This window comes from Takifugu rubripes, chromosome 7 (assembly GCF_901000725.2).
Source record: "Takifugu rubripes chromosome 7, fTakRub1.2, whole genome shotgun sequence".
Classification (NCBI taxonomy): Eukaryota; Metazoa; Chordata; class Actinopteri; order Tetraodontiformes; family Tetraodontidae; genus Takifugu; species Takifugu rubripes.
Genome location: NC_042291.1, coordinates 4,108,008 through 4,134,240, shown reverse-complemented (window position 1 = coordinate 4,134,240; position 26,233 = coordinate 4,108,008). Strand labels below are relative to the sequence as shown.

The 26,233-nt window shown below is 43.7% G+C and overlaps 1 protein-coding gene across 6 annotated transcripts in view; it reads right to left on the bottom strand.

Moving 5' to 3' along the window:
• tsnare1 (T-SNARE Domain Containing 1) overlaps positions 1–26,233 on the bottom strand; it is a 99,934-nt gene that overhangs the window by 55,035 nt on the left and 18,666 nt on the right. For all 6 annotated transcript variants that reach the window (XM_029839162.1, XM_011605177.2, XM_029839164.1 and 3 more), the window contains exons 3-10: positions 22,015–22,092; positions 21,643–21,712; positions 17,282–17,372; positions 17,107–17,181; positions 16,922–16,978; positions 14,877–15,023; positions 5,536–5,608; positions 2,262–2,344 (exon numbers count right to left, since the gene is read on the bottom strand). In XM_029839162.1, the coding sequence (XP_029695022.1) occupies positions 2,262–2,344; positions 5,536–5,608; positions 14,877–15,023; positions 16,922–16,978; positions 17,107–17,181; positions 17,282–17,372; positions 21,643–21,712; positions 22,015–22,092 (674 nt within the window). The remainder of the gene's footprint in view (positions 1–2,261; positions 2,345–5,535; positions 5,609–14,876; positions 15,024–16,921; positions 16,979–17,106; positions 17,182–17,281; positions 17,373–21,642; positions 21,713–22,014; positions 22,093–26,233) is intronic.

The following is a 26,233-nucleotide window of genomic DNA, read 5'->3' as shown; positions in this document are numbered from 1 at the left end:
TCTGTCTGTCTGCCTGTCTGCCTGTCTGTCTGTCTTTTTCCATCCATTCAGCTTTGAGGACAGCAGCTCTCCGGATTGGTGGAGAGCTAAATTGCTCGGAGCAAGCTCTGTCACGGCTCAGCTCTCCTTGAGATAATGAAATGACAATTAATAGGAAAGCTGTTGCCAGTCGCTCATTTGTTCCTTCGGTAGACGAGGGATGGGGTGGGGGTGGGTTCTGGGGGGAGGTGGACAGAAAGGCCGTGCATTCAGGACAGACGCTGGAAACTGCCCAGCAATCATTTTCTTACTGAATAGCTTCTTATATAATGTTGTAAATCCTTGCAAATATGGAAAAGCAGCTCAGGCTGTCTGGTTTGATTCAAAGAAAAAATGTGCAAAGTTTAAAAAAATAATGATAAAACATATTGTCAGTGTCCCAAGATGCAGCTGCTGCTATGTAAAACATGTACATCCTTTATTAAGTGCACTCCATACATTATTCACCACGGCCAAGAGCTTAGACGAGACAGAAGCACCAGCAGCTCTGCCCTGCAGAGATAGGCCCAAACAGAACAGCAAACGGAAAAAGCTAAAGCCGACCCTTGGGCGTCTCCTCGCATGTCTCTCCAATATGTGACGCTGAGAGGAATCTGAAAAAACCCACAGCCACAGAGACTCATTCCATCCATTTCTATTTGATTTCTGCCTGCAATTGTTTCCCATAATGCTCTGTCCTCTGTGTAGTGAATAAGATGCTTAGAGGCTAAACTGCAAATTTCAAATGTCATTACAGCAGATTTCAATGAGGTTAATAAAGTCACGTACGTAATCTCGTAAACTTGCAAGCTGCTAGGTGTTAGCGAAATGACTTGGGTTTGTGCCTGCTTCTGCCAGGGCTGCCCACATTTTTTTGGGCTTGTGAGATGCTGTCAGTGTTGACAAAAGCTGTATGATAACTTGCACTGAATGCAATCAGCCAGGGTTCATAGTGCAGACACTAGCTGCTGGTAATCAGCCTCAAGCAGACTTCCAAACCATCATCAGTCATTGTGGAAGAATATTTGAATCTAATATTCTTTGTGTTGAGAAAAAGGACGAGCTTAACCGCTTTAATCCTTTTGGGGTCACGGGTCGTGTACACACTGGGTGAAGGCAGGTCTACCCCAGATGATTCAGCAGGTAATCGCAGTGCCCTATATGACCATTTGTGGGTTCGGTACCTTGCTCAAGGGCGCTTCGGCAGTGCTCTGAAGGTGTTCTGGCATCTTCCCCCATGACCAGAACACCTTCAGTGTTTTGTCTGCACAGGAGCTCAAACCAAGAACCCTCTGCTTCTCAGCCCAGCTCCCCAACACACTGAGCTAGCAGCGCCGCAGATTCTATAAAGTGGAATCAAAGCAGTCTGAAAGGAGGCACATGTGCTCATGTTTAGGTACTTTTTTCCTGGGAGTAAGGTCCAGAACTGTCCATGCACCCTGGCTGTGAGCTGAACATCGGCACCCTCGATGTGTTTGTGTGAAACAGCATTCTATGTGGAAGGAAAGCAACTTTAATATCTTTGAAAATTAGGCAGCACGTGAATGTAGCAACTGGCTCCAGCCGAGCAAAGTCCTGTCGAAAAGGGTCTGAATGTGCTCTGAGTAGCATCCACTGTCAGGTTTGGCTCACGCCTTCCGTTGTACCTGTAGCTTTGGTGCGTGATAGTTTCCAAAATCACAGTGCTGCAGCTTTGATGTTGCATTTTACAGTTTCAAAGCATTAAGTCAGCTGATTGTATTAACCATTTTTTCTTTTCATTACAGCTTTGGATAGCACGTCGGGTCCGATCCCTTAAAGATGGTTTCTCTGGACAGAATCTGGAGGAACTTCCCCCTACTTAGCCATCTCATGTCAGTGTTGTTGGATCAGACCTGCACCAGATGTTGCCTCAACCGTTTCATGTCTTCTCTTCAGCATGTTTGCACCCAGTGCTCGTTGGTGTGTTATGCAGTGGTAATAAATTGGACAAGGTCATTGGTTTACAGCGCTCATGTGCTTGACCACACATACACAGCAAACTGTGTCTTACAAAAGATGAGATCTCAGGCTGACGTCAAGCAAGCATCCACTGCCTCCTTGAGGATGGACAATGGGCTAACATGTAATTGTTTTAAGAACGTTCACTATACACAATACCTAAGCAATCAAGCGGTCGGTTGCGATGGATTTATTAGGCATCCTGGCTGACGAAGGTACACAAAAGTCAGAAGAAAATTCAATAATTGAGCTGAACTTTCTACCTGATACTCGTTGGCTTTTGTAAGCTCCTGATTAGCAGAGTCCACGTTGGATGATGCGTTCTGGATGTAGTCTTCAATGCTATCTGAAGAAAGAAGAGCAAATTCACTTTGGAGTCTTTCCTATTTATCTCAACATTTAAAAAATGAAAAATATGTTGATATGACTCAGTTAAATCCATCAGCTATGTTAACTGTGATTATTGTTTCTTCTTGTTCACAGCTTTTAATCACTGCAGTCCAGAAAGTAAGCCGGCACAATCTTAGAGTTGATCCTAAATACATCAGACCATCACAGAAGAGAAAGCTTTTGTGTTATTACACAATATGACGTGGTACCACAACACTGTTGTCTGGTCTGGTCATTTCAGCGACAACATTCAGATGTTTGGTCAGAATCTGGTGTAAACAACATGACAGCATAGATCCATCCTGGCTGGTATCAAAGGTTCAGGCTGGTGCTGGTGTAATGGGGGGTGTTGACACACTTTGGGCCCTATCAGAAATCAGTTGTGTATTGTTAAGGTCATAGACTTCCTGAGTATTCTTGATAACATCTTCATCCCTGTAGGACCACAGTGGACGTCATCTGGTGGATACTTTCTGCAGGATCAGGCAAAATAGCCCCTTTTGCATATCTGTGAATGTAGTTCTAGGAACAGTCCACCTCTAAAACAGTTGTGCTAACGTAAAACTGTTTTTCCATTTGTGTTCTCACTGGCCAGTGACAATAGGAACTGGTAGGATTGGTTAAGGAGTAACCATTCCTTGTTACTTTAGCACTGCATACAAAGACAAAATGGAGGACATCTGAATGTTCTGGTTGTGTCTTGCAGGGTTTAAATGGAGTCAGAAAGGCTGTGCTTTAGGATTAATCTTGATTACTCACATTCTTCAAGAAAATCCAAAAGTTGGCAGGAGATGTTTTGCTACTAAAGCTCCTGGCATTTAACAGTGCAACAGTGGTTGTGACTTGTGAGTGTGAGTGTGTGCGTTCGACCAATCAACAGAGACCGAGGGCACTAAGGGCTGATGGAGAAGACACTGCTTTGAGGCAGGAGCCAAAAGCCAGAAATCTGCAGCAACTCCGATGCTAACAGGTCAATACGGACACAAATCGTCAACGAATGCTTCCAAAACTTTATTGAAAGTATTTCATTAAGATTTAAGGAAGGTCTGAAGGCAAAAGAGGGTCCCAGCTTTTACTAGCAAGTGAGTGTATATAGTCAGACACCCATTCACACTTTCATTAACATATATGATCAGTTGGGGTTAGTAGCATCTGAAGGGATGCCCAGACACTCCTGTCCCCAGCAATTTCCACCAGCATCAGCAGGACTGCAGGCTGTAAATCCTGATCATTTTTCCTCACTCTTGAACAAGATGCAGACATACTTAACGTCCTCCACTTGGGGCAGTAACTCCTCTCCCATCCAAGGCGTGCAATTTACCCTTTTTCTGCTGGTGACCTACTGCAGGCAATGACAACTAAGCTTGCACTCCTACAATACAGGGTGGACGATGGTGATCATGCCCCTGGACATACATTTTTGGACCCCCCGCAGATCATTAGTGAGGGTGAGCAGACTTTACCAACCAAGCCCCCATCATGGAGCCAGGCTGGATAGGTCCAACACCTGGTACATCCACACGATGCTTCCAGCATCTCCATCTGACTCCGGTCCAACTCCGCTCAAATTCCAGTATTGTTATGAATGCATCTGGCTACGGCTTGTGGTGAGCTACAAACGTCATCGTTCTCGGACTTTGGTCCAACTCTGGCCAGGTTAGCCGACAATTGCTGGTGTTTTGGATGGCAGCTACCTACAGCGTGTGCAGCTAACTTCTGGCGGGCTGGTGGGTGTGGGCCCCCTGTGGGTGTGGGCCCCCTGTGGGTTTGGGCCCCCTGAGCCTGTGCCCATAATGACCATCGGCTGATCTGGCCTTGGATGTTATTGACTGTTCCGCAGATGAGAATCTGCCCCTCTATTGTTGTGCCTTGTTGCCCCACAGACTGTCTAGGAGTTGACTGATGCCTCCATTCAGGTGTTGATCACCTCATGAGGAGAATGTACAGATCGAGCGTAAAAAAGGTGCATGGAAGCGATCAAGAGAGTGATCAGATTGTAATTGATATTTTTCAGCTCTAATTTTGAGTACAGTCCTCAGTGACAGTGTAGCTTTGTTTCAGCAGTATTAATTTGAGTGTAATTCCAAAATCACAATAATAAAACGGAAAAAAATAATCAATCGAATTAATTGAACATTTTCATTTAAAAAAAGAGCACTTGATTCAAGCCTTGGTCATCTTTGTTAAGAGCAGAACATTAAACGGAAGGATGCAGGTTTCCTTCCTAAAGGTCATCCATGGTCATCTAAAGGTCATCCATGGTCATCTAAAGGTCATCCCTGTTATTCTGACTCAAGTCTACAGACAAAAAGAGCTCTAGAAGGAAGAGCAGCAATTAACAAAAGTTACTGCTCTGCTAAGGGTCTGTCTCTGTCCCCTGCCCCATCTTTCTCTCTCTCTCTCGTTCTCTCACACACACACACACACACACACACGCACACACGGTCTTTCACAGCTTAGAACATGTTAGCTGGCCAAAGGCACTACAGGGTGAACATTGAGGATCAACTCATCAGTCACACCTGAGGTTAATTAGTTATTTACCCTTAAATAGCTGTGGGAGGAAGCCAGAAGATCCAGAGAGAACTGACACATGCAGTTTCCAATATGTAATCTCCATAAAATGTTCAATTAAGGTCAGATCAATAATGGCCACATCTTTAAATTGAATCAAATTAATATGAACAAACATTCAAATAAACAATAATTGAATAAGTCTGGTAAGGTCAGTTGACAACTGTCTCCTTTTTATGAACTATGTTTACATCTTATCTTCTGATAACCTCAATATTTGTGTATTTTTGTGTTGGGCTTTTTTGCAATCATTTATTGAGAGTAAAGTCAGAATGCAACAGTGACTCTATAATCTGTGTGCTCGGCTGAGTCTGCATAAGTCACTGCAGGGTGCAGCCACTCATTTGCAGAGGTCTGCCTTTCTAAATGGATTTTCTCCAAAAGGCTACAGCTTGTAAAACCTCAGAGCATCAAAGAATCCTTGCATCAGTGCAGTGAGGCAGAGGTTAAACAGTTGGATTTAGCATGCACAACTCTTCATACTTGTCTCATTAATAAGGCCCATTGATTAAAACCTGATCATTAAGGTTATCTTTAGTCATGTGCAAAACACCAACTGCCCACAGGTCTTACCTATGGTGTCTCCTTGTTCGTGGACAATGGTGGTCAGTTCCTTCATGATCTGACTGACGTCTAGCATGTCTCTCTGTGGAAATAAGATTCGTGGATCAAACACTGAACATGCTCACCTCAATTGTTCTTGATCCAGTAAGATGATTATAGATAGAAATATAGTGGTTGATGGCTGGCTGGATGGATGGATGGAAGGATGGATAGATGGAGGGATGGAAGGATGGATGGATTTAGGGATGGAAGGATGGAGGGATGGATGGCTTTAGGGATGGAAGGATGGAGGAATGGATGGATGGAAGGATGGATGGATGGAGGGATGGATGGATTTAGGGATGGAAGGATGGAGGAATGGATGGATGGAAGGATGGATGGATGGAGGGATGAATAGAAAACTTGCTTCAACTTGTTTGAACCCCTTTTGTACTCAATTTTCACTCAATTTTGCTCATTATAAGAGCAAAATAAAGGCTGCTGCTGAACTGGCTCTCACCGTCTCTTATACCCTGGACAAACTTCGCAGAAGTGAGAAAAATTGGACACCCTCAGATCACCATCGAAATGCCTTTAGTATTGGAGTCACCACATGTAATACCATATGCAACTACTGTTAACACAGTTCTTTTTAAAAACGATCTCAAAACAGACTCTGATGCCACCTCTATGAAGGACCTCTGTCTTAAAACTGGTTAACCAGACATTTCTGTGTGCACATCACAGTCTTATCCAACTCAAAGTCAAATTGGCTCTTTTTGGAGTGACAGGAGAAGAAAGATTTCTGCTGAACAGATACACCCTAGCATTTGCCTCTCTTCTGGCTCGTTGGGCATTCCTCCTGAGGTGGAGAGACCACATTTCACCTACACATACAGAAGGGTTGGCAACTATTTTGTCCTAACCGGAGGTCAACAAAATTAAATACTCTCTCCAAAATTTAAATGGGAAGAATTGGGAGATACAGAGACCCTCTTTTGAACATGCTAAAGGCTGAGCATTTAACATGACCACAGTGTGCCAATTTGCTTTTCATGATCCATTTTAATGCCAGGCTAATACAGATGTCATAAAGCTTCCTGGCAGTGAGTGTGGATTATTTAGAATCAGAAGTCACTAGAATTATGTAGAGTCCATGTGAAATTATGCCCGGATGATGTTGGACTCCGTACTTTTCTCTAGACCACTCCCTAATATGACTAGTGATGAAATGAATAGTAGCATGTCTTCATTTCACCGGTGGTTAATAAGGTGGTGTCCAGCAAACAGTGTGTGCATTGCTAACTGGCAGATTTTTTTGTGTGAGACATGGCTTCATCAGAAATGATGGAATCCACGTCATCCTGAATGGAGCTTCTGTCTTGTCTAGAAGTATAGCACATTCTATTAGTCCTAATCCATGATAAACTGAGTTGGGGAACGGGAAACAGAACGGAAGTCCTACACATTTTGCTCTGTCAGGCACAAGGACAATATAACATAGAAAATGTCTGCCCAGAAATCATCGTAACACTTAAAACCAAGAAAGGGAATCACTCAAAATTAGTGAATAATAAATAAGTCAAGTCCACTCAAATGTCCATGTCCCTCAAGATGCAGTGATACGCTGAATTTTCATCTGAATTTTGAGAGTTTCTGTCAAATATAGTTCTCAAAAAGATAAGTGATTTCAATATTCACAATGATATGGATAGAGGCAGTCTTAGTATTGCCTTCATCTCATTACTGGTTTCCATCATTTGTTCCTTCCAGGCTGGACTATTGTAATCCTCTCCTCTCCTCTCCTCTCCTCTCCTCTCCTCTCCTCTCCTCTCCTCTCCTCTCCTCTCCTCTCCTCTCCTCTCCTCCTCTCCTCTCCTCTCCTCTCCTCTCCTCTCCTCTCCTCTCCTACTAACCCTTATTCACCCAACCTTCCCCCATGACCCCCATTCCCATGTGAGCCTTGGCCCCAGATCAGTATTGCTCAGAGTAAAAAGTGGCTCAGACCATAATAAAATCTAGTAATTAAGTGTCATTGTTGGTAATTGTGATAATTCTTTTCCAAAACCTTCAGAAATGTGTTCTGTATCCACTTAGGGAGTCTTTTTTGGATGTTATTTCCTGTTTCATGCTTTACTGAACTGAAAATGTGGATGGTTCAGTTGGTGAACTTGCTGGCCATAATGTAGAATGGGCCTGTTCTGGTCCAGTGAAGGTAATTCTCACTGGCTTTGAACATGCTCTCAGCATTTTAATAAGATCAGTGCTTGTGAACCTTGTGTCTATCTGTTGCTCACAGGTCGTCCCTTTGCTCCACTTTAGAACCACTGCTGAACCAACCGGACCGTCCGTCATAGGTGGCAGCGATTGTTGTGGACACTGGCAGTCCTCTTGCCACTGGGCCAGAACCATCTGACTCGAGCCAAATTGGCCTCTGGCAGACCTCAGTGTGCCTAAAGAGTTATTTGTATCATTTCGTAATAGAATGACAGATTTATCTGAAATTCGTTAATCTATTAAAAATATGACGTTGAAGCATCGAGGCTCAATTCATCATCACGGTGTTTAAACAATTCAACAGGAGTGCGTAGCTGACCAGGCGCGAACACACACACACACACACACACACACACACACACACACACACACACACACACACACACACACACACACACACAGGGTGTTACTCCTGCCTCAGGCCTGGGTGGGTGGTCAGGCTTTGGGCCAAATCTGTGGCCTTTTCCATATTTCATGGGCTTTAGATTCTGCTCATGGACGATCTCGCTGCCAATTGATTTTGGCATTTGGCTGAGAAGCACAACTGTGGCCTGTTTGGCTTCCAGCAACGCGTTGACTACAGACTGTTTTCTTCATCAGCACTGTTCGCAGGTGGTTCCCACTTTAGTTTGCGTGCATTTCTGAGCAGATGCAGAGAAACTCGTCCAAATGTTGACATAAATAAAGATGGATGACACATTGCTTCATCCTCCCGTCATGCTAAAATGAAGATAGAATGTGACCTGAGTTCAGCTGTCAGTCACCCACTTCTATGGCATCAAGTGTTAAAGATAAAATCTGCTTGGACTTCCAGCAAATCAATTGAATATAAACAGGTTCAAATGCAGATTAAAACATTGATGTGTAGTTTTCTCTTAGTCTGAGCTGAGCTTCCAGTTGAAGACCTGCAGCCGGCCAGCAGAGGGTGGTCTTCTTTTCCATTTGGCGGTTAGTGGCCTTAATCTTTATATGCAGTCTCTACCACTCGTCCAACTAACTTCCTGTCTATGGCTGGTTTTAACCCTCCTGTCACCAAGTGTGAATAATCATTGTTAAGATGCAAAAAGTCTTTGTTTGAGAAACAGTCTTGAGTTTTTTTTGTTATTGTTGTTTTCTGTTACTACATTTAAAAAGGGAAATGGGGAGGATTTTCATTACATTGATTAAATCATTCATTTCTTTTTAAACAGAACCAGCTGGCATTTAGAGCGGATCTTTGAAGTTCACCCTAGTGGCTGACTCATTTCCTGCCTGCCACCGATTCAGTGGTGAAGATGTAGATATTTACTGGATACTGGGAGCGGACTGGATGCGATTGTGTTGTCAGTGCTGCAGATTTAATGACTCCCCTTTCATATTTTAACTGTATGTAAAGACTTTGGGAAGTTCTGACATGCTTCCATGAGAGGACCATTCAAACCTGCTAAATGAGGTTTGGGGTCTGTGACAACAGCAGTGGTTAGCACTTTAGTACTGTCATGCAGGAGAAGCTATTGTGACCGCGCATAGGTGGACTGGTTTCAGGAACACACTGACTGACTGTGTCACATCAGTTGTGATTCGATGGTGCTCACTGATGCATCTGCTCTCTGCAGGCGCATTAGTCATCATTTGCTGTCAGCATTTGTCATTTCAAGTTGCTTTTGTCGACGCCAAATAACCATTTCTTATTTGTGCCAAGTGGTTCGGTGTCGCCTCGCACTCCTAAACACCCTGGAATTTACATTCAGCCAGTGGTGACATCATCTCTACAGCAAGGTGGAAGTGGAAGCCATGTTCACTCCAAAAGGTCCTATGGCATCATTGCATGTTTCCTGCTGGCAAAAATGAAAGATTGTCAGAAGGTATTTAGTAAAGGTTTACAGTTATCTGTAAATCTGAGCACAAAGTCAAGCCTGATTTGCTGTCTCGTGTGTTGATGATGGTGATGAAATAGCAGCACCAGCTCTTTTCTGGTGTTTCCTCCAGTTATATGACCTCTAATCTGGAGGTCTTCAGTCCTAGAAAAAGAACTGTAAACTGCTGAGCCTGCAGCTTCAGGAAAGACAACCACAGAAACAAAGGTAGATGATGTAGGTCCATCTACAGCTGTCACAGCCCCATTCCCCCAGTTCCCTCCTGTCCCTCTGCCCCAGTAATTTTCCACTCTCCCTGCCTCTGCTCCACTCTACCTGCCAGCCACTCCCACCCCGTCAGCTCAACTCCACTCACCTGCAAGCACAGCTGCAGCTTATTCCCAACCGGCCCTGCTTATAAGCCTCCCCTGCACTCTCAGTCTTTGCCAGGTTGTTCTTCTGCTTTGATGCGAGACTTTCCAGCGTTATTTCCCTGCCGGATTACCCGTTACTGGCCCTGCCTGTCTTCGTTCTGCCTGCCTCCCCTGGACAACCTTCCTGCTTTCTGCCCCTGACTACGACTTCTGCCTCAGTGTTTCTGTTTCCTGTCTGCTCACCTGGTCCTGACTTCTCCGCCTGGCCCTGACTTTGCTGCTGCTCGTCCCCAGCCTGCTCCGCTACATCGTCAGCCTCATCTCCTGTAAGCCCCTTTCTGTCACTCCTGCCCGCTGTAAACGGGACTGTACAGTTCCGAGGATTAACGTCCTCCCCCCTTGGTTCCGCATTCCGGCTCTGTTCGACCCAATCCCCGAGCCTGAAACCCACAGACTTTGAGTGGGCCCTGAGCCTGAAGAACAGACTATTTCCTGTGTTTCCTTGTCTGCCTGAGTTCCTGTTTGCCCGTGTGCTAATAAAGGTCATTACCACGGTCCAGTTTTCCAGAGTGCTGCTTGTGGGTCCAAATTGCACCTGTCACAACAGCAGAGGAACATACCATCAGGGAGCAGGGGGGGCGAGTCAAGAAGTCGCCTGACCAAGTTTCTTCTGCTGACTGGCCTAACTTCTCCATGCATGTCAGTGAATTTATCCAGATTTAAGGACTTGATGCACAGTCTAATGTAGGCTGTCCTTGGATCTCTTTACAAAATAAAGTTGGAATTTCTGATCAAAGATTAGAATCAGATTGTAGAAATGGTGCATCGTTAAATACAACCAGTGAATATTTACCAAATGCCTGCTTTGGATTCAAATATGGTAATCCTGGCTGAGATTAGAACAAAACAAACCAAAAAAAAAGCCAGTGATGTGGAGATACGAAGGATCAAAGTTACTGAAGCAAAACCAAGTTTATCTGCTGTTCTGTCATGCTCACTCTTTCTCCCCCACCATTGGCACACTGTCTTTGATAAGTGTGCTTAATGCTGATATGAAAGTCTTTCCACATCTAGTCCAGCCCAAAGGCATCGGGCAACAGGACACAGTGTCACTGCAACAGCAGAAAAACCGCTAAGCAGATTTAGTTGCACGCTTACTGGTGAGAAAAGGGGGGAGGGAAAAAAGATGACATTTCCCCACCATGAGACGTCTCTTTCTGCCCTTACTGAATAAAGGGTTTATAAATGTGAAATCATGTTTCGTCTTTGGCAGCAGTCCAGGGGCTGAACAACCCTGAAGGGCAGCAAGGACGCAGCAGAAAATATTGGAAACAAGGTTAACGTGTGTCGATGTACGATCCGTCCTCTCCAAATGACACTGTCCATTTTTGGACAGTTGTGCTGGAATTGTGCTGCTGTCTGAAGAAGCCTGAGACAATTCAACCGTTTCCTATATTTCTGTCAGTGAGTTACTGTGTCCACGAACATTACGGGTCTCTGCACAAAGATGGTCAAAGTTTGGGTCCAGACTGGCTTTACTGGTGAATTATAGCTCCAATATCACCATGACACGATTAGGAATTACAGCAAAGAATGGGTAAATAAATGTCCACCTGTCAGTTTGAGCCCATTCCTACAGCTCTGCTCAAATATTGCCTAACCCCCCCCACCCCCAAAACATACACACACACCACCTCAAATCTGCCGTTATCAACTCCTCACTAGCCACTGGACATGTCCATATTAGCAGCGTTGCAGCTTTAAACAAGCAGCCAACATAATGGACAAAGCAAGACATTTTCGTATCTGTCTGTCTGTCCGTCCGTCCATCCATCCATTGATCGATAGATGGGTGGGTAGATAGATTTTGTTTGTTTTGAAAAAGTTATTTCACTTCAGATGTTGCAGATTTACATAAAAGTGTGACATCAGAAATGACAGGATGGTATCAGAAAAGTCATTTCCCTTCAGCTCATCACTCACTTTATTGTGTTTTAATTCAATCTTAATTAAAATGCCATCAGTTCCATGTTTCTCTCGCTGCACATGTAATAACTGCACTAATGGAGAAAAACTGACTCTAACTCAATTATCTTTTATTAAACATTTCTACATAATATAGTTTAGCCCAACTTCAATTACATTTTGGAAACATGTCAGAGCTCATTATTGGAACACTGGTACAGCATAACTGTACAGGAGAAATACCTGAACTCAATGTTTTCTTTATTATCCTCTTCAGTCTTTGTAATAACAATGAATGGAACATTTGCATCGATATAATTAATTTAGCTGATAACCAAGTTTCAGAAGAATATCAGCATCCATCACCATCTGCAGCATGTGAGGAAAGTCAATATGTTTTTGATCAGCAGCATCACTGACTTAACCACTTTATTCTATTTATTAATTTTGAATATTTTTTTCTTGACATCTCTATTTAGGCCAATATTGTCCTGCTAAAACTCTGCTAGGATGGACCCCTAAAACACTCTGTTGTGACGGATGGACGGACAGACAGACAAATAGACGGGCAGACGGTCAAGCAGACGGGCAGGCAGGGATGACTGTGCCCTTGTACATTGCCCTTGGACAGCCACCCTGGGGGACCCCAGCCCACTTGTCCCTAGGAACCATATTTATGTATATGTGGCAACAATAAAGGTACTTTGCTCATTTTAGCTTACAGCCAAATCACTGTGCGTTGACGCTTCACATGTTGATTGGGTCATATCTTCACTCTGGTCAGATATATTCATGAGAGTATTTAAACATTTGGAACCAACGGCAATATTATAATTCTATGTGGGTTTGTACGAGTGGCGCTCAAACTGGGTTAGACTCCCTGTCTGTCAGCAGTGGGAGCAGCACTGGGACAAATACTAATGAGCTTTGGTAGGTGGGAGAAGATGGCAGCAGGCTCACGTTCTCCAAACTTGGCACAAAATGGCCTCCTGGGAGGAACCTAAATGAACTGTAACTGATTTTTGGTGTGTGACTTTCAGGTACTTTCTGACCTGCGTTTAAATCCTTTAGGAAGTCAAAGTCCAAAGCTCCTACTAGTGCATCGGCACTTTATACCGAACACAGAAGGACAGAGTTTGGTTTCTTGAATGAAAAAAGCTGCAGTCGCATTAGTCAATGTTGCCCTGAGAGAATATCTGTCAACATATTCTAATCCCAGGATTATGGATTGGGATGTGAGGGCTTGTTAAAATTCAGAAAAGCATATTTGCATTAAAATGTCATATTCGGCACACGTGTGAACGTGATGCTTCTGTGAAATACTTTTTCAATAAATACTGCTGATACTGATACAGCATATATATATATATATATATATATATATATATATATATATAGCTGCACTACCTATAGCTGCATTCAGGTAGTGCAGCTCATCCAGGATGGCACATCAATGCGAGCTGTGACAAGAAGGTTTGCTGTGTCTGTCAGCGTAGTGTCCAGAGCATGGAGGCAGTACCAGAAGACAGGCCAGTATATCAGGAGATGTGGAGGAGGCCATAGGAGAGCAACAACCCAGCCGCAGGAGTGCTACCTCCGCTATAGTGCGGGGAGGAACAGGAGAACCACTGCCAGAGCCCTCCAAAATGACCTCCAGCAGGCCACAAATGTTCATGTGTCTGCTCAAATGCTCAGAAACAAACTCTATGAGGGTGGTATGAGGGTCCAATGTCCACAGGTGGGGGTTGTGCTTACAGCCCAACACCATGTAGGATATTTGGCATTTGCCAGAGCACACCAGGAATTGCAAATTCCCTGCTGGCACAGATGAACGCAGGTTCACACCGGGCACATGTGACAGACGTGAAGGAGTCTGGAGATGCCGTGGAGAATGTTCTGCTGCCTGCAACATCCTCCAGCATGAACAAGTTGGCAGTGGGTCAGCAATGGTGTAGGGTGGCATTTCTTTGGGGGGCAACCCTCCTTGTGCTCGCCAGAGGTAGCCTGACTGCCATTAGGTACCGAGATGAGATCCTCAGAGCCCTTGTGAGACCATATGCTGGTGCGGTTGGCTGTGGGGTTTCTCCTAATGCAAGACAATGTTAGACCTCATTTGGCTGGAGTGTGTCACCAGTTCCAGCAAGATGAAAGCATTAACGCTATGGACTGGCCCCTTCCCAGACCTGAATCCAGTTGAGCACATCTGGAACATCATGTCTTGCTCCATCCACAAACACCATGTTGCACCAGACTGTACTGGAGTTGGCAAATGCTCCAGCTTTAGGAGGAGATCCCTCAGGAGACCATCCACCACCTCATCAGCAGCAAGCTCAGGCATTGTAGGGGGTTAATACAGGCACATGGAGGCCACACACACTAGCCTCATTGTGCCTTGTTTTAAGGACATTACATCAAAGGTGGCTGTAGTGTGTTAGGGTTTATTTTGAGCTTGACTCTAAATCCAGTGTGATTTTGCTATCACAGAACACAGTATTTAATCTCTCTAGGATGTGTTATTTTAGTTTTGCCTGACAGCCATTCATCCACCGCTCACTACAATAACAACAATGGCACTCATACACAAGTCCCTGTAAAGTGATAGTTCAAGTAAGCTCTCAACACAATGGCTGAATCAGCAAAGACTCTGAATATTCATGTGATATTTCAACTTTTACTTTTTCTTTAAATTGCAAAAAAAAATCTTAAATCCTTGGTTTGGCTTGTTCTGAACTTCTGAGGGCTGATGGATGAGGGGAAAAATGTGATTGTTTTTGATTGGAATGATTGATTTGACATAAACTTTGCCATAAGAACTTGGGAAACATTTAGTGAAACATTTAAGTGATATAACTAGACAGACAGACAAACGGACAGATATTTGTGCTCTGAGTTGACGAAGGGGAAGCGTTGGCGTACTTACTTCGATCTGTACCAGCGCTTCCTCTCGTTGATGAAGAACCTCAATGTCATGCTCACTGATCTCAGAGAAGAAAGCCTGATCGCTCTCCTCTGGGCCCCCAGCGCCTCCAAACAGTGGACTGTCATCCATTGGTTGAGTGGGCGGAGTCTATGGACACAGAACACATTTGCAAATGTGAATTTGTCCACACACAACTTGTACCTCAGATATTTTTGTTTCAGATTAGACGAATCTGAGGGAGGATTATTTCCTCTGAGTTTGGAAGGTGGAGTGTTGACGGTAGCCGAGTTAGTTTCACATTTTTTATGCAGACTTTGAGCGGAAACGTGTAGGAGTTGTTGATTTGCAGGCAGTAAATCCATAAAAAGTCTGTACATGTGCATACGTTAGCACAGATCCAAAGAGACAAAAGCCTCCTTCAACCCTGTTTTTACATCGCTAATATATTCCTGCTTTGTGTGGCTCGCTGCACAGAAAATCGACGTTACAGGAGTCGGCGTGGGTCAGAGCACAAGGAGCGAACCAGGCTGAGTCACAGCGTTCTATCTGCCGGCCACAGCGTGACTCACTCCCGCTCGCCAACCCTCACAACAGTGCTGTCACTCCTCCACGTACATCAGCGCAGCACCAAATTTCCGACCCTCTGTGGAAAAGTTAGCACAGAGAAGTTTGATACGTGAATGTGGGAGGATGGCAGCAGTCCTTCTGGTATTGATCTACTTAAATGCAAATAAATGAAATTCCAAACGTCTCCCACTTCCTTTAGATCAGAAATAACAGACCTGTTACTCCTACAACCTCTTCTGCTCCATCTTCACCCATTACTCAACGCTGTGCTTCGATAGGGCTGATGGGCAATCGGGGGAACACGCTAAAGCTCTGCTGCTAGCTGGCCTGATGTCATCCATGTGTCCCAGTCTATCGCCGAAACTAATGTATACCTCTTTTTCTTTTCTCCTTATTAAATATGCATCTCAACAGATTTCTAAATAGCAAAAATTGATTGATTGATTTCAGTAAAAGAATGAAAAAAGTGAAAATCATCTTCTGGAATCCTGACGCACAGACTGCTGCATCTCAAGTGTGTGTTTTCGTTGTATTTTGATGATTATGACTGACAGCTATGTTGGCCTCTTTCCTCTGTCTCTGCTCTCAACATTTTGTGTTTGGCAGTTGTTTAATTTCCTCAAACTACCAGATGTCAGTAAATCGTCAGAACGTACATTGCTGCACCTGAGAGGCGGTGTGGTTAAACTCTTAATGACTGCTGACCTGGAACTTTGCTCTCTATTCCCCAATGGAGCAGGAATCTTTGGATGAATTGGTGGAGACTTTAGAAGTGTGAGCCTCTCTCCTTTTGTTGCAAACGTCCAGGTTTGTCACAAATGGGGGTACATCTGGATTTTAACCCGAGACCTCTTGCATTACCAATTGCTGGATCAGAGGGGGAGGGTTGGTGAGACCATTTATGGTATGATGGTAGAATGGTCCTTACAGCAAGTACTGGTCCTGGGGGCAGGTGTTCAGTCCTGCTGAAGAATGAAAACCAGCATCGCCAAAAGGCTGGTGGGCAGAAGGAAGCATTAAGTGCTCTAAACTCTTTCTTTGTCTCTTGAAGCTCTGACTACAGCTGAGGTCCAGTCCTGGTGAGTCTCCTGTGTATTAAATTGAATGTGTTTTGAGCCCCTCCAGCTTTAAAGGCTGAGGAAATCTTTGCTGCTGTTTGGGCCATAAGCTAACACCAGCATGTTGAAGCTTTTCAGATTATTGTCTGAGACATTGAATCTTGGATTTTTTAAAATCTTGGATTTACAGAAATAACACTTGAAATATGCCAGTCTGTATGTGAAGAATCTATCAAATATAGAAATTTCACTTTTGAAATTGAATTAATGAAATAAATCAGTTTTTGATGATATTCTCTTTTTTGAGATGCACCTGTATACCTCCCACTTTTTTCTTTACTATAGAGGCAAATTGAAATGTATCTGTCTCATTAAATGCTGTAAAAAAAAAAAAAAAAGGAAGTGGCTTTATTAGCTCACCTTCCTGTTGTCTGTCTGTGCTGAAGGTAACAAGGCCCTGGAGCGCTCGGCGATTTTCTGGAAGAGAGTAATCAGAAAGAGTCAACCTGAGGCTTTTTATGTTGTCTTTTCAGTGTTCATGAAGAGCTTGAAGCAGATGCCCCATCTCTTAACAAAGAAGGAATTGAGTATTTGCATTGTGCTACCTTCTGCAGGTCACCATAATGCTGCACAGACTCTGACAGTTCAGTCTTCAGTCTGCTCAGACGAAGACGATCTTGCTGCAAAACAAGATTCAGTCAGAAGTGTTTGAATGTGGAAACAACAGAGTTCAATGTGTCAGATGATGGTAAGTCAAAGGAGCTTGGAAGCAGAACATACCCGCGAAGAGCTGCTGACCATATCCGAGAGCTGTTTGATGAGCTGACTCGAGCATGTGATGATTTTGTTGGTTGACTGTTGCAGCAAGTGCCTGCAAAGGAATGTTGGACAGATGGACTTTTGGACAGCACTGACTGAAAGACAGCAACTAAACTGACTGTTGAGCTGTTCACAATCAGGTTGGAAGAAATTCCAGCCAAAACTGAATACTAAAAATCATGAAGAATACCAGAAAACCTCCTATATCCTGCCTGAGAACAGTTCTTCTGTTGTTCTCCTCTATCTGTCCTTTTCCCTCCCCAATTTCCCTTTCTTCTCCTCCTTTATCCATCTGCCCATCAGTGGGATCCAAAGGGACATCTGCCTACACTTTTGAGTGCAATTGAATCACTGCACCAAGGTTCATCTTATCCTAAATACAAGGAAAAGTGAGATTATTACTTTTAACATCTGATGCAAACATTTGCCCTTCCACAACATCAGGACACTGGAGGAGGTTAACGGCTTGGTGAATGGATCAACTCCATGTTCCAAAACCTTCAAGTGTGGAAGAGCTCTCAACGGCATGACTGACCCAGTCCAGCCTCCCTCATGACCTTGTGATCTGTGTCTGCATTGCAACTGCTGAGTTTGTTCTTCAGTGTAGAATATCTCCAGCTAATTCCACAGATCATCATTTAGTCACTGTAGAATAATAGTTTCACTGGGTGTTAGTGTTTGGTCTCACTGGTGTTTTACCAACAAGCTTCTCCAGGAGAACACATTCTGTGAGATCTTTAAGCTTCTGGCAGAGGTGGAGACTTAAGAACAACATGACATGAATTTGGTGACCTGAAGCTCTGCTGGGATGTGCAGAAGGTACCGATCCAGGTCATCTGTCAGCAGTACACCTCCAGCTCCACAACTAAGCTGAAAGTAATGGTCGAGTAATGGTAACATCAAGGATATTGAGGTAGGCATACACATGGAGAGTGACCCCCAGGAGAAGAGTTCCAGGAGAAGAGCTCCAGGAGGGGCTCCAGGAGAAGAGCATAATGAGCACTGTCCTGAGGGAGAGAGTGAAGGGAGCACTGTTCAGATCCACCTGGAGGAAAAGGATGCTCCGAGGACCTTTTTGTTCAACCAAACACATGATTTGCCTTCAACTTTTGGATGGCATTGTAATAACAAGACCAGAGGAAATGAGAGCAAACACCAGGGGTTTCTATGGCAATCTCTTTGAAGCAGAGCACTGCAGCCTGGAGAATTGTGAAGAAATCCTGGAGGGCCTCCCTCAGCTCAGGACAATACGTCCTTAGACTGCAAGACACCAGGGGGATAAGGACATCTCAAACACTTTCGGCCACGTCTTGGTAGAGATTTACACACAGTGCTATTGGAGTCCATTGCGTCGAGATCTTTCCCGGTCTCCTGTCAAAAGGCTGTCCTCTATATTCAGTACAAAGCGCCCTCCAGCACATTGCAGCCGCAGCCAGGGACAAGGCCAGAATGCAGCATGTCAGCGTGAGTGGGCCATGTTTTCCATTTCTATTGTTAATCTGGCTCGTCAGAGCTGTGGCCAAAAGGTCTTTGGTGCTGTTGTGGCTGCAATCGCCAAACTCATGGGTAGACACTGTTAAAAAGGGGTACTGTCAAGCTAAAGAAGGAATCGGGTTGGTGAGATTGACAGGCAGATTGGTGCAGCAGCTGTTGGGGTCCAGAACTCCGGGTTGTTTGGTTTTTCCTGCAGGGGGCATGGTGGAGCCATGCTCCTGCCACAGGCTGACGCACCTGCAGTCATTCAGCGATCTAGCAGCCTATTTGAGGACTAAACTCCTGCCTACCAGTGTTGGAGTATTTTGGTGTGTTTGGTGTTTTTGGTGACTTTGTTGGATTTGGAATATTTTGGGGATTTTGGTCTTTTGTCTTTGGTGTGTTCCCCTGCCCGTTTGAGGTCTTCATGCCGTCCGGCTGGACTTCTGAAATGAGCAGAACCCGACTCCTGTGTTGGCTCTGCGCTGGAGCTCTCTATGCGCACCAAACTTGTGCTTCCCTGCAGTCCAGGAGGACTGCCGTTTTTGTGTTGGTTAAATAAAACCTATTTTTGGACTTTTCATCACTGCATTCTTGCCTGCTTTCGGGTCCTGTTAAAACCATAACAGCAGCCATACTAATGTGGTGATTGTGATTCCTCAAGATAAATGAGACAAACTTTGGAGTTCCTCAAGGGTCAATTTTAGGCCCAATTCTTTTTAACCTTTACATAATTTCTCTTGGGGATACTATTAGTAGATGTGGCATCAGCTTTCACAGCTACGCTAACAATAGATGATGGGAGGACATTACAGCAGTCATAAATCTGATCTACTTTAGCTTACCAACCCTCATGGACCCAGAGTTCCTCTGACCCTGGACTTTTAACGGCATCACAAGTCTGTTCTAAAACTCACACAAACATGGAGGTGACATCCTGTGGAACAGTCTACAGGAGAACCTCAGGGCTGCAGGAACTCTTGATGTCAGGATTCTGTTTCCTGTCTCTGTTGTAATTGTTATTTGTTTACATTAGGGGGAGTGGTTGACCTGTTTCCCAGGTGTTGGCTGCTGCCTCACTTGTGACTAATCAGCTTGATTGGGAATCCTTTTAAGCAGCCAACACCAGCTTTGTGTCAGATTGTTTTGTCCTTGATGTTGGTAACTGAGTGTTTAGAGATGCTGCAACTTTTCTGCTCTTGTTTTACTAACCTTTGTGTTTTTTCTCTCCTTCCGAGGTCTCCCCGTCCCACTGTTGAGAGCATTGCTTCTTGTTGGGTTTTGTTTCACTCTGGCACTTTGCACAGTTGTAAATATTGTAAATAAACTTTTCTCTTTGGGGTTTCTGCCTCCCGTCTGTATTTTGGGTCAAGTCCTTGTGCCTCATTTTTGTGACACTTGATTTCTTTTAAAAGAGGCTCAAGACAAGAAGATTCTGAGTTGTCTCCTGTAAACTGATGGGGATGCGGTCTCATTAAAAAAGCTCCAGCTTGGGTGCGTAGGAAGCTCTGCACCTTGGTGTCAAATCACCTGTCTACCCGAGTCAGGGTGATCTCTGTGGGGGCGCTCTGTGCTCTTGTGGATTGTGACCTGTTCCTGTGTGGTTGACCCCCCTAGTGTGACTTCTTCCATGCTTTATGTCTCATGCGGGACAACTAGTGCGGGGGGTTCTGTGTGCATGATTATCTGTGTGTATTTTTATCTCTGTGGATATGTGTGGAGTACATAATAGTGAACATAAAACCTAAAGTCTATCATAAAAATCCATTGTGTGTGCACTGCTGATAGATCTGAGAAGAACATGATTTCTTCACCGACACATCAGCCTACTTGAGCTGCTCGTGTCACATAGTTTATCTTTGAAGTGTAAAAACTTTTCAGCGATGAGTCTCATCTGGTGGACCAATGAGGCTGTGCAGTCATTCTGGGTGCACTTGGAATGTGAAGCGGTGTTGGGAGGGTTGTAGGTCTTAGTGCTTCAGGCGGTCGCTTCTCCAGGAAAGCTAGTGTCTGTTCTTTCTCTTCTCCAGCACATTTACCAGTTGTAGGTCGGGCTGACGAGTGCGACTTTCAAAATAAGTGATTTTGATGGTGAGTAGAGTGACTTGTTTTGGCAGAACATCATTTCTGTCTTTCTGAGTTAACTGTGCCCCCCACAACCTTTTCATCCTTTTCCTGTTTAACACCTCATCAGTCTTCATGACAATGTCCATCTCCAATGTCCATGTCTGCATCTACGCTGGTGCCTGCTGAGCTAGCTAGGCTGTTATAATCTGAGCCAGGATTCTCTTTCAGTTGGAGAAAAGATTGTTTTTAATTTGTTTTGGGATTTGTAGGATGGGATATGGTCACTGGTATGAACTTACAGGACTACTCAACCAGCTCTTATCACTGCTTGTGAAGATGTAGAATAACTTACCAGACATAACTCCAATATCATTTGGAGTTCACCAAAAACACGTGTGCTAAATTAAGCACCAATAAAAAAATGATGGTATTTTGCTTGTATAAACATATAAAGATACAACTGAAATGATTTTGTGTTACAATACAAACTCTAAAAACTCCACCCAAATCTCATCGAAACTCTTTGGGCTAACTCCTGGCAACCCTGACTGGTATCTGGATTTGAAAGTCAATGCTATGCTAACAAAAACACACTGAAAGTTTGGTTTATGATGTGGAAAACCACATCTGGACAAAAAATTTTTGTAACCACATTGTAAAGAACGAAGCTGTTGCATTCTTTTCCTTACGAATGACTGTCACACTCAACAGTTTCATCACAAACAAACAGCATCTTCATAATGAGGAATCATATTTTAATTATTAGTATTTGCAATACTCACAGACTCTGACGGAGCTCTGCTGTATCTCTGGACGTTCCCAAAGACTGAAGATTCTTCTCTAATGTGACAACTAGAGGGGCAGATGTAGAGTTTTCATGTATTTATTTTTGTCTTTAATTGAAACAAAATTCAACACCAACTGAACTAGATTAATCAAATTATCGCTGCACAGAGCAAAGACTAACAGAACAAGGCTAACAGCTAATTTCTTTTAACCCATTTCCTACAAAAATATTCACAATCTCCATAAAAAGCTCCTTTATAATAATCAAAATCTTGTGCAGAATCTGTGAAATCATTTTAGTTGGCAATTGTTTTTCTGCATGTGTGTAAAACATCTTTCTGATAACTGAATTACTGATAATTCTTTACCGTTACTGTTGATCTGGAAGATGTTGGAGGACGTCTCCTGAAAAATATCTTGCACTTCTGATGGACTGGCCTGGGTAGCTGAAAAACATCCCCATTATGAACAACAGCACATGCATGAGCAGAAACATCTTTCCGAATCAATATAATTTCAGTCTCTTTCCATCCTCAAACCCTGTGACTGTCTGTAGACAGCTAAATGCTGTTATACCTTACCCAGCTGCTATCCCAAAAAAGACCCCTCTGAAAGGTGATTGGTTGTTGCCAGATTTCTAGAGTGCACTGGCTATGAAGGTCATTGTGTTTTGTGCATTAAAACGAACGTTATTAATATCACATTACTGGTGCTGCTGAACAAGAAAAGCTGCTCTCCTTTTACTCAGTACAAAAATCTAGTGAAGAATAGGACTGAAATGAGTGGCTCGGAGTTGAAGCGATTTAAAATGAGTGTAATTAAAAAAAACAGAATTAATCTCATAAGACTTTATCTCAAAATCTGCAGTGGTGTAAAATACCACCACTGTTCTAACTTTGAAAATTTCATACAAGCACTGGTCATGATGATGAGATAGAATGTGTAGGAATGAGTTTAGGATTGGCAGAATTCTGAGACAATGAGAGGAATCTGAACAGCAGTGAAGCCCTTTTCCTTGGCTGAAGCAGGTGTCATTATTATAAATGGCTGTGGGCGTTAATGATGTGGAGCCACTCCATCACTCTGAGATCAGCATCTGTACCTGAATCATCTCATCCAGCTTTTTATTCTTTATCTATTCTGTATTTATCCTGGTAAAGTGTTGCAGAATTAAGATGATAATGTGACCACACCAAGAGGCAAAATGTAAACAGATATTTTAGGTGTATGTGTACACAGATGGAATTAGCAGGAGCAACAATCCGCAATGATCTGTTTGCACTTCAGAAGAGCATTTTGGAGGCTGTTCCAGTCACAGATGAGCCAAAGATGGATGAAGGCTTGGTCAATTCTAGTCCAAAACAAATGGGTGCCTGCGGTGGACGGTAGGAGATCCGATGCTTTTAGAAACATGGGATCAAGTCCGTCGCCGCCAGCGTTTTTTTAAAAATTGGAACGTTCATTCTCTAACTCTGGGATGTACACAGGATCAATGGAAAAACTCGGACTATGCTGGATGAGGAAATTCAAGTATCAGAGGGAGCTCTGCCCATCTGAATGTCTGAAGTTGAGAATTCTTCAGTTGCTGTAACAAAACAATATAAATACAGCTAAGCAGGTGCTAGTTGGGTGAAATAGGTTTTACATGGACTTTCCTCAACTTTCTTGCATTAAAACTACAGGTGGAGAAGTTCTTGATAGTGCCGGACCAATCCGTGATCAATGTTCCTGGTCAACACACGTGGAAAAGCACACACTGTTGGGATTGGTGAGAGAATCACTAAGTTGATTGACGCACTAATTTTATTTGACAGTAGAAGATAAAAATAAACATGATGCACATCAAGAGGATTAAATTTAGCTTTAAGTTGGACAACTTTGCTCATCGGGGCCCCCTACTGTCTTTAACCCCACCCCCCCATCCCCCCAATACCGCAATAAATAGTTACAACCAATCAGAGGGCGTTGCTAAAAACAAAAACAATCAAGAATGGTAACATGGTTGACTACCTGACCAGGAGACACTGATCAGCTTATTGATTAGCATCTCAATTATAACCACCTTGCTGAGCAATGTGTTTCAGCCAGAGTTGAGTCACGTGTGTGCCTCCTCTCTCAGCCTCTGGAAATATCTGTATGGAGAGGAGCCAAAGCAGCAGACAAGTGAACGTGCTCACATGCTGTCCAGCCGTGGCTCTAATCTAGATAGCATTATTAAAACCAGGGATTTGATGTAAAAACCAAACCAAACATTCAAGTCTGTGTATCCAAGCCTCAACCCCTCACTGGTAATGTTTTAGTTTTAATGAGGGAGAAGAATCTCGCCTCATTCGCGAGCTCAGTGGGAGATTTGCAAACACTGTGAGGGGACATTTTCAAAGATAACAATCCCCGAGCTCCCCAAATCATCGACATTCAACAAGAAAGGACTCAATTATGTGATTTTCATTTTCTGAACTCTCACTTACTGCTCGTGTTGATAAAGAATTTTTAATTTTCTCAGGATTTAATTAAAATGCAGATGCATGTTATCAGGAAACAAATTAAAAGTGTCGTGTTTGACAAGCAGGGATCATTTGGTTTAAAGCTGATGAATCATATTTATGCTGTAAAGCTAAATTCCCTACCATCATAATCCCCTGTTAAAAATGGGAAAATTCACAACTTTCATGTGTTTAAATGACTCATTTTATAGTTTTTCTGATGTTTTCTGATGTGATTAGCATGCGATTAGCGTTGCCCACATAAAAGGACACACTCCTGCATTTTACAGTGAATGAATCTGTCCCTTTTATTCATAATGGGCAGGACACAGTGTCATCATCCACGCCGTAGTGCCACGGAGGTCTGTGTTAAACCTGCGTAACATAAAAACAGGTTCACTGTGAGCACACAGATACACGGGAGTCCATCAAATTGCTGATGCTGCTGTTATGTATAAAAAATGTCTTGTGAATGTCTCCAGTTGTATTTTTTTTCTACAACGTTTGTGGCCGTTTTGTGCCATTGCTTTTGTTCACTAATTGACCGTCAAGCCTGCTTCCTTCAAGTCCTTCTGAAGTTTGGGAATCTTTCAAATTGGTGCCGTGACCTTGTGATGTCTTTCATTGTGGAGGTCTACCAAACCAACAACGTTCATCCTGGCTTATTGAGGAAGTTTGTGCCACCAGTGGTCTACCTCCCTTCCATAGCGAGGAGTGTTCACGTGGGCTGAACTTTCCCACACGTCATCATGTTACAAGCACAAACGTCAATGTATTTAATTGGGATTTTAGGTGACAGATCAACAAAAAGTAGCTCATAATTGTGATGTGGTAGGAAAATTCTATGTGTGTTCTAGCTGTTTTACAGATAAAAGTCTGAGACTTGTGGCTATGCATATATACTCAGGCCCCCTGAATCAGTACTGTGAAGTCTTTTTGTCCAATCTAGTAGTCTATCGTTAATTTTGTTTGATTTGGTATTCCCGATCCTAGCAGGACCTCTCCACAGGGGGCAGTGAGAACCAGCAGCTCTGGTCTTCTCCCAACAACCACTTCAGGATTTAACTGTTTTTCCTACAGCTGTCGGAGTGAGACTGAATGAGAGGTCTGAGGAGGAGGAGGCAGAGAGAGCTTTAAGGAAACTCACCAACCGGCTCTTCCATCTGTTACTGTGGGGAATGTCTGCTCTGTATGCGACAAGATGGAGCACTGTCAGCAGCTAAAAGCCTAGTTCAGGCAGAAGACTCGAAGTGCGATTTTGGGTCAGCCAATCCGTCACATGACCCCCCTCTCCTGACTAGGGCAGGTACTGTATGGAATGCCCTCCATTTTTTCTGATCACCTCAATTGCTCTGCTACTACTGCACTTGATGCTTGCTACTCCTGCTGCTCTGCCTCGTGCTGCTCTGTGCGTTGGAGCTCAGTCTCATCACCTCCCCATCATCCTCCTGTGGGCCCTGTTTCTTCGATCCTTGTGGGGGGTGGGAGTGGGGTTTGGGGTCTGCTATTCATTCCCTAAAGCAGACTATTATCATTGAATGAATATATTGACACAGAGCCTGCTTATATATTGCTAAACTCATGCTCTGCTAATTTTGGAAATAATGGTTCTTGATTTATTGCAGAGTTGCTGTGGCTGAACTTGTGGTTGGTCTGAGACCTCACTATCTGTCCCAAGAGTTCACTCTGGCCATTGCCACTATTGTTCCCATCACCTGCATATGCCAAAACTGCTTGTGACCTGATTCAGACAACTATTGCAAGAGCACAATCAAGATTTCCTAATTGTCTTTTTTTCGCTGATGACTGCATTCTCAGCCTCATCGGGGATGGGATGCAGGTGAGTGGCGCGGGTTTCAGCAGAGGCGCGGGTTTCAGCAGACCCACCTCCTGACCTCTCTGTCCTGGGCTGTTACCTGGAGGAAGTATCTCCACCTATGAAGGAGATAGACTGCTGCTCTTTCCTGCTCCCATCTGTCAGGCACATCTGATGGAGTGGAAACATCAAACTCGTGCACAAGAAAATATTCTACCAAACTGTGATTAATCTTCCAAACATCTCCTTTGACCCTTGTAATTGCATGATGTGCAATTGCACAAACTA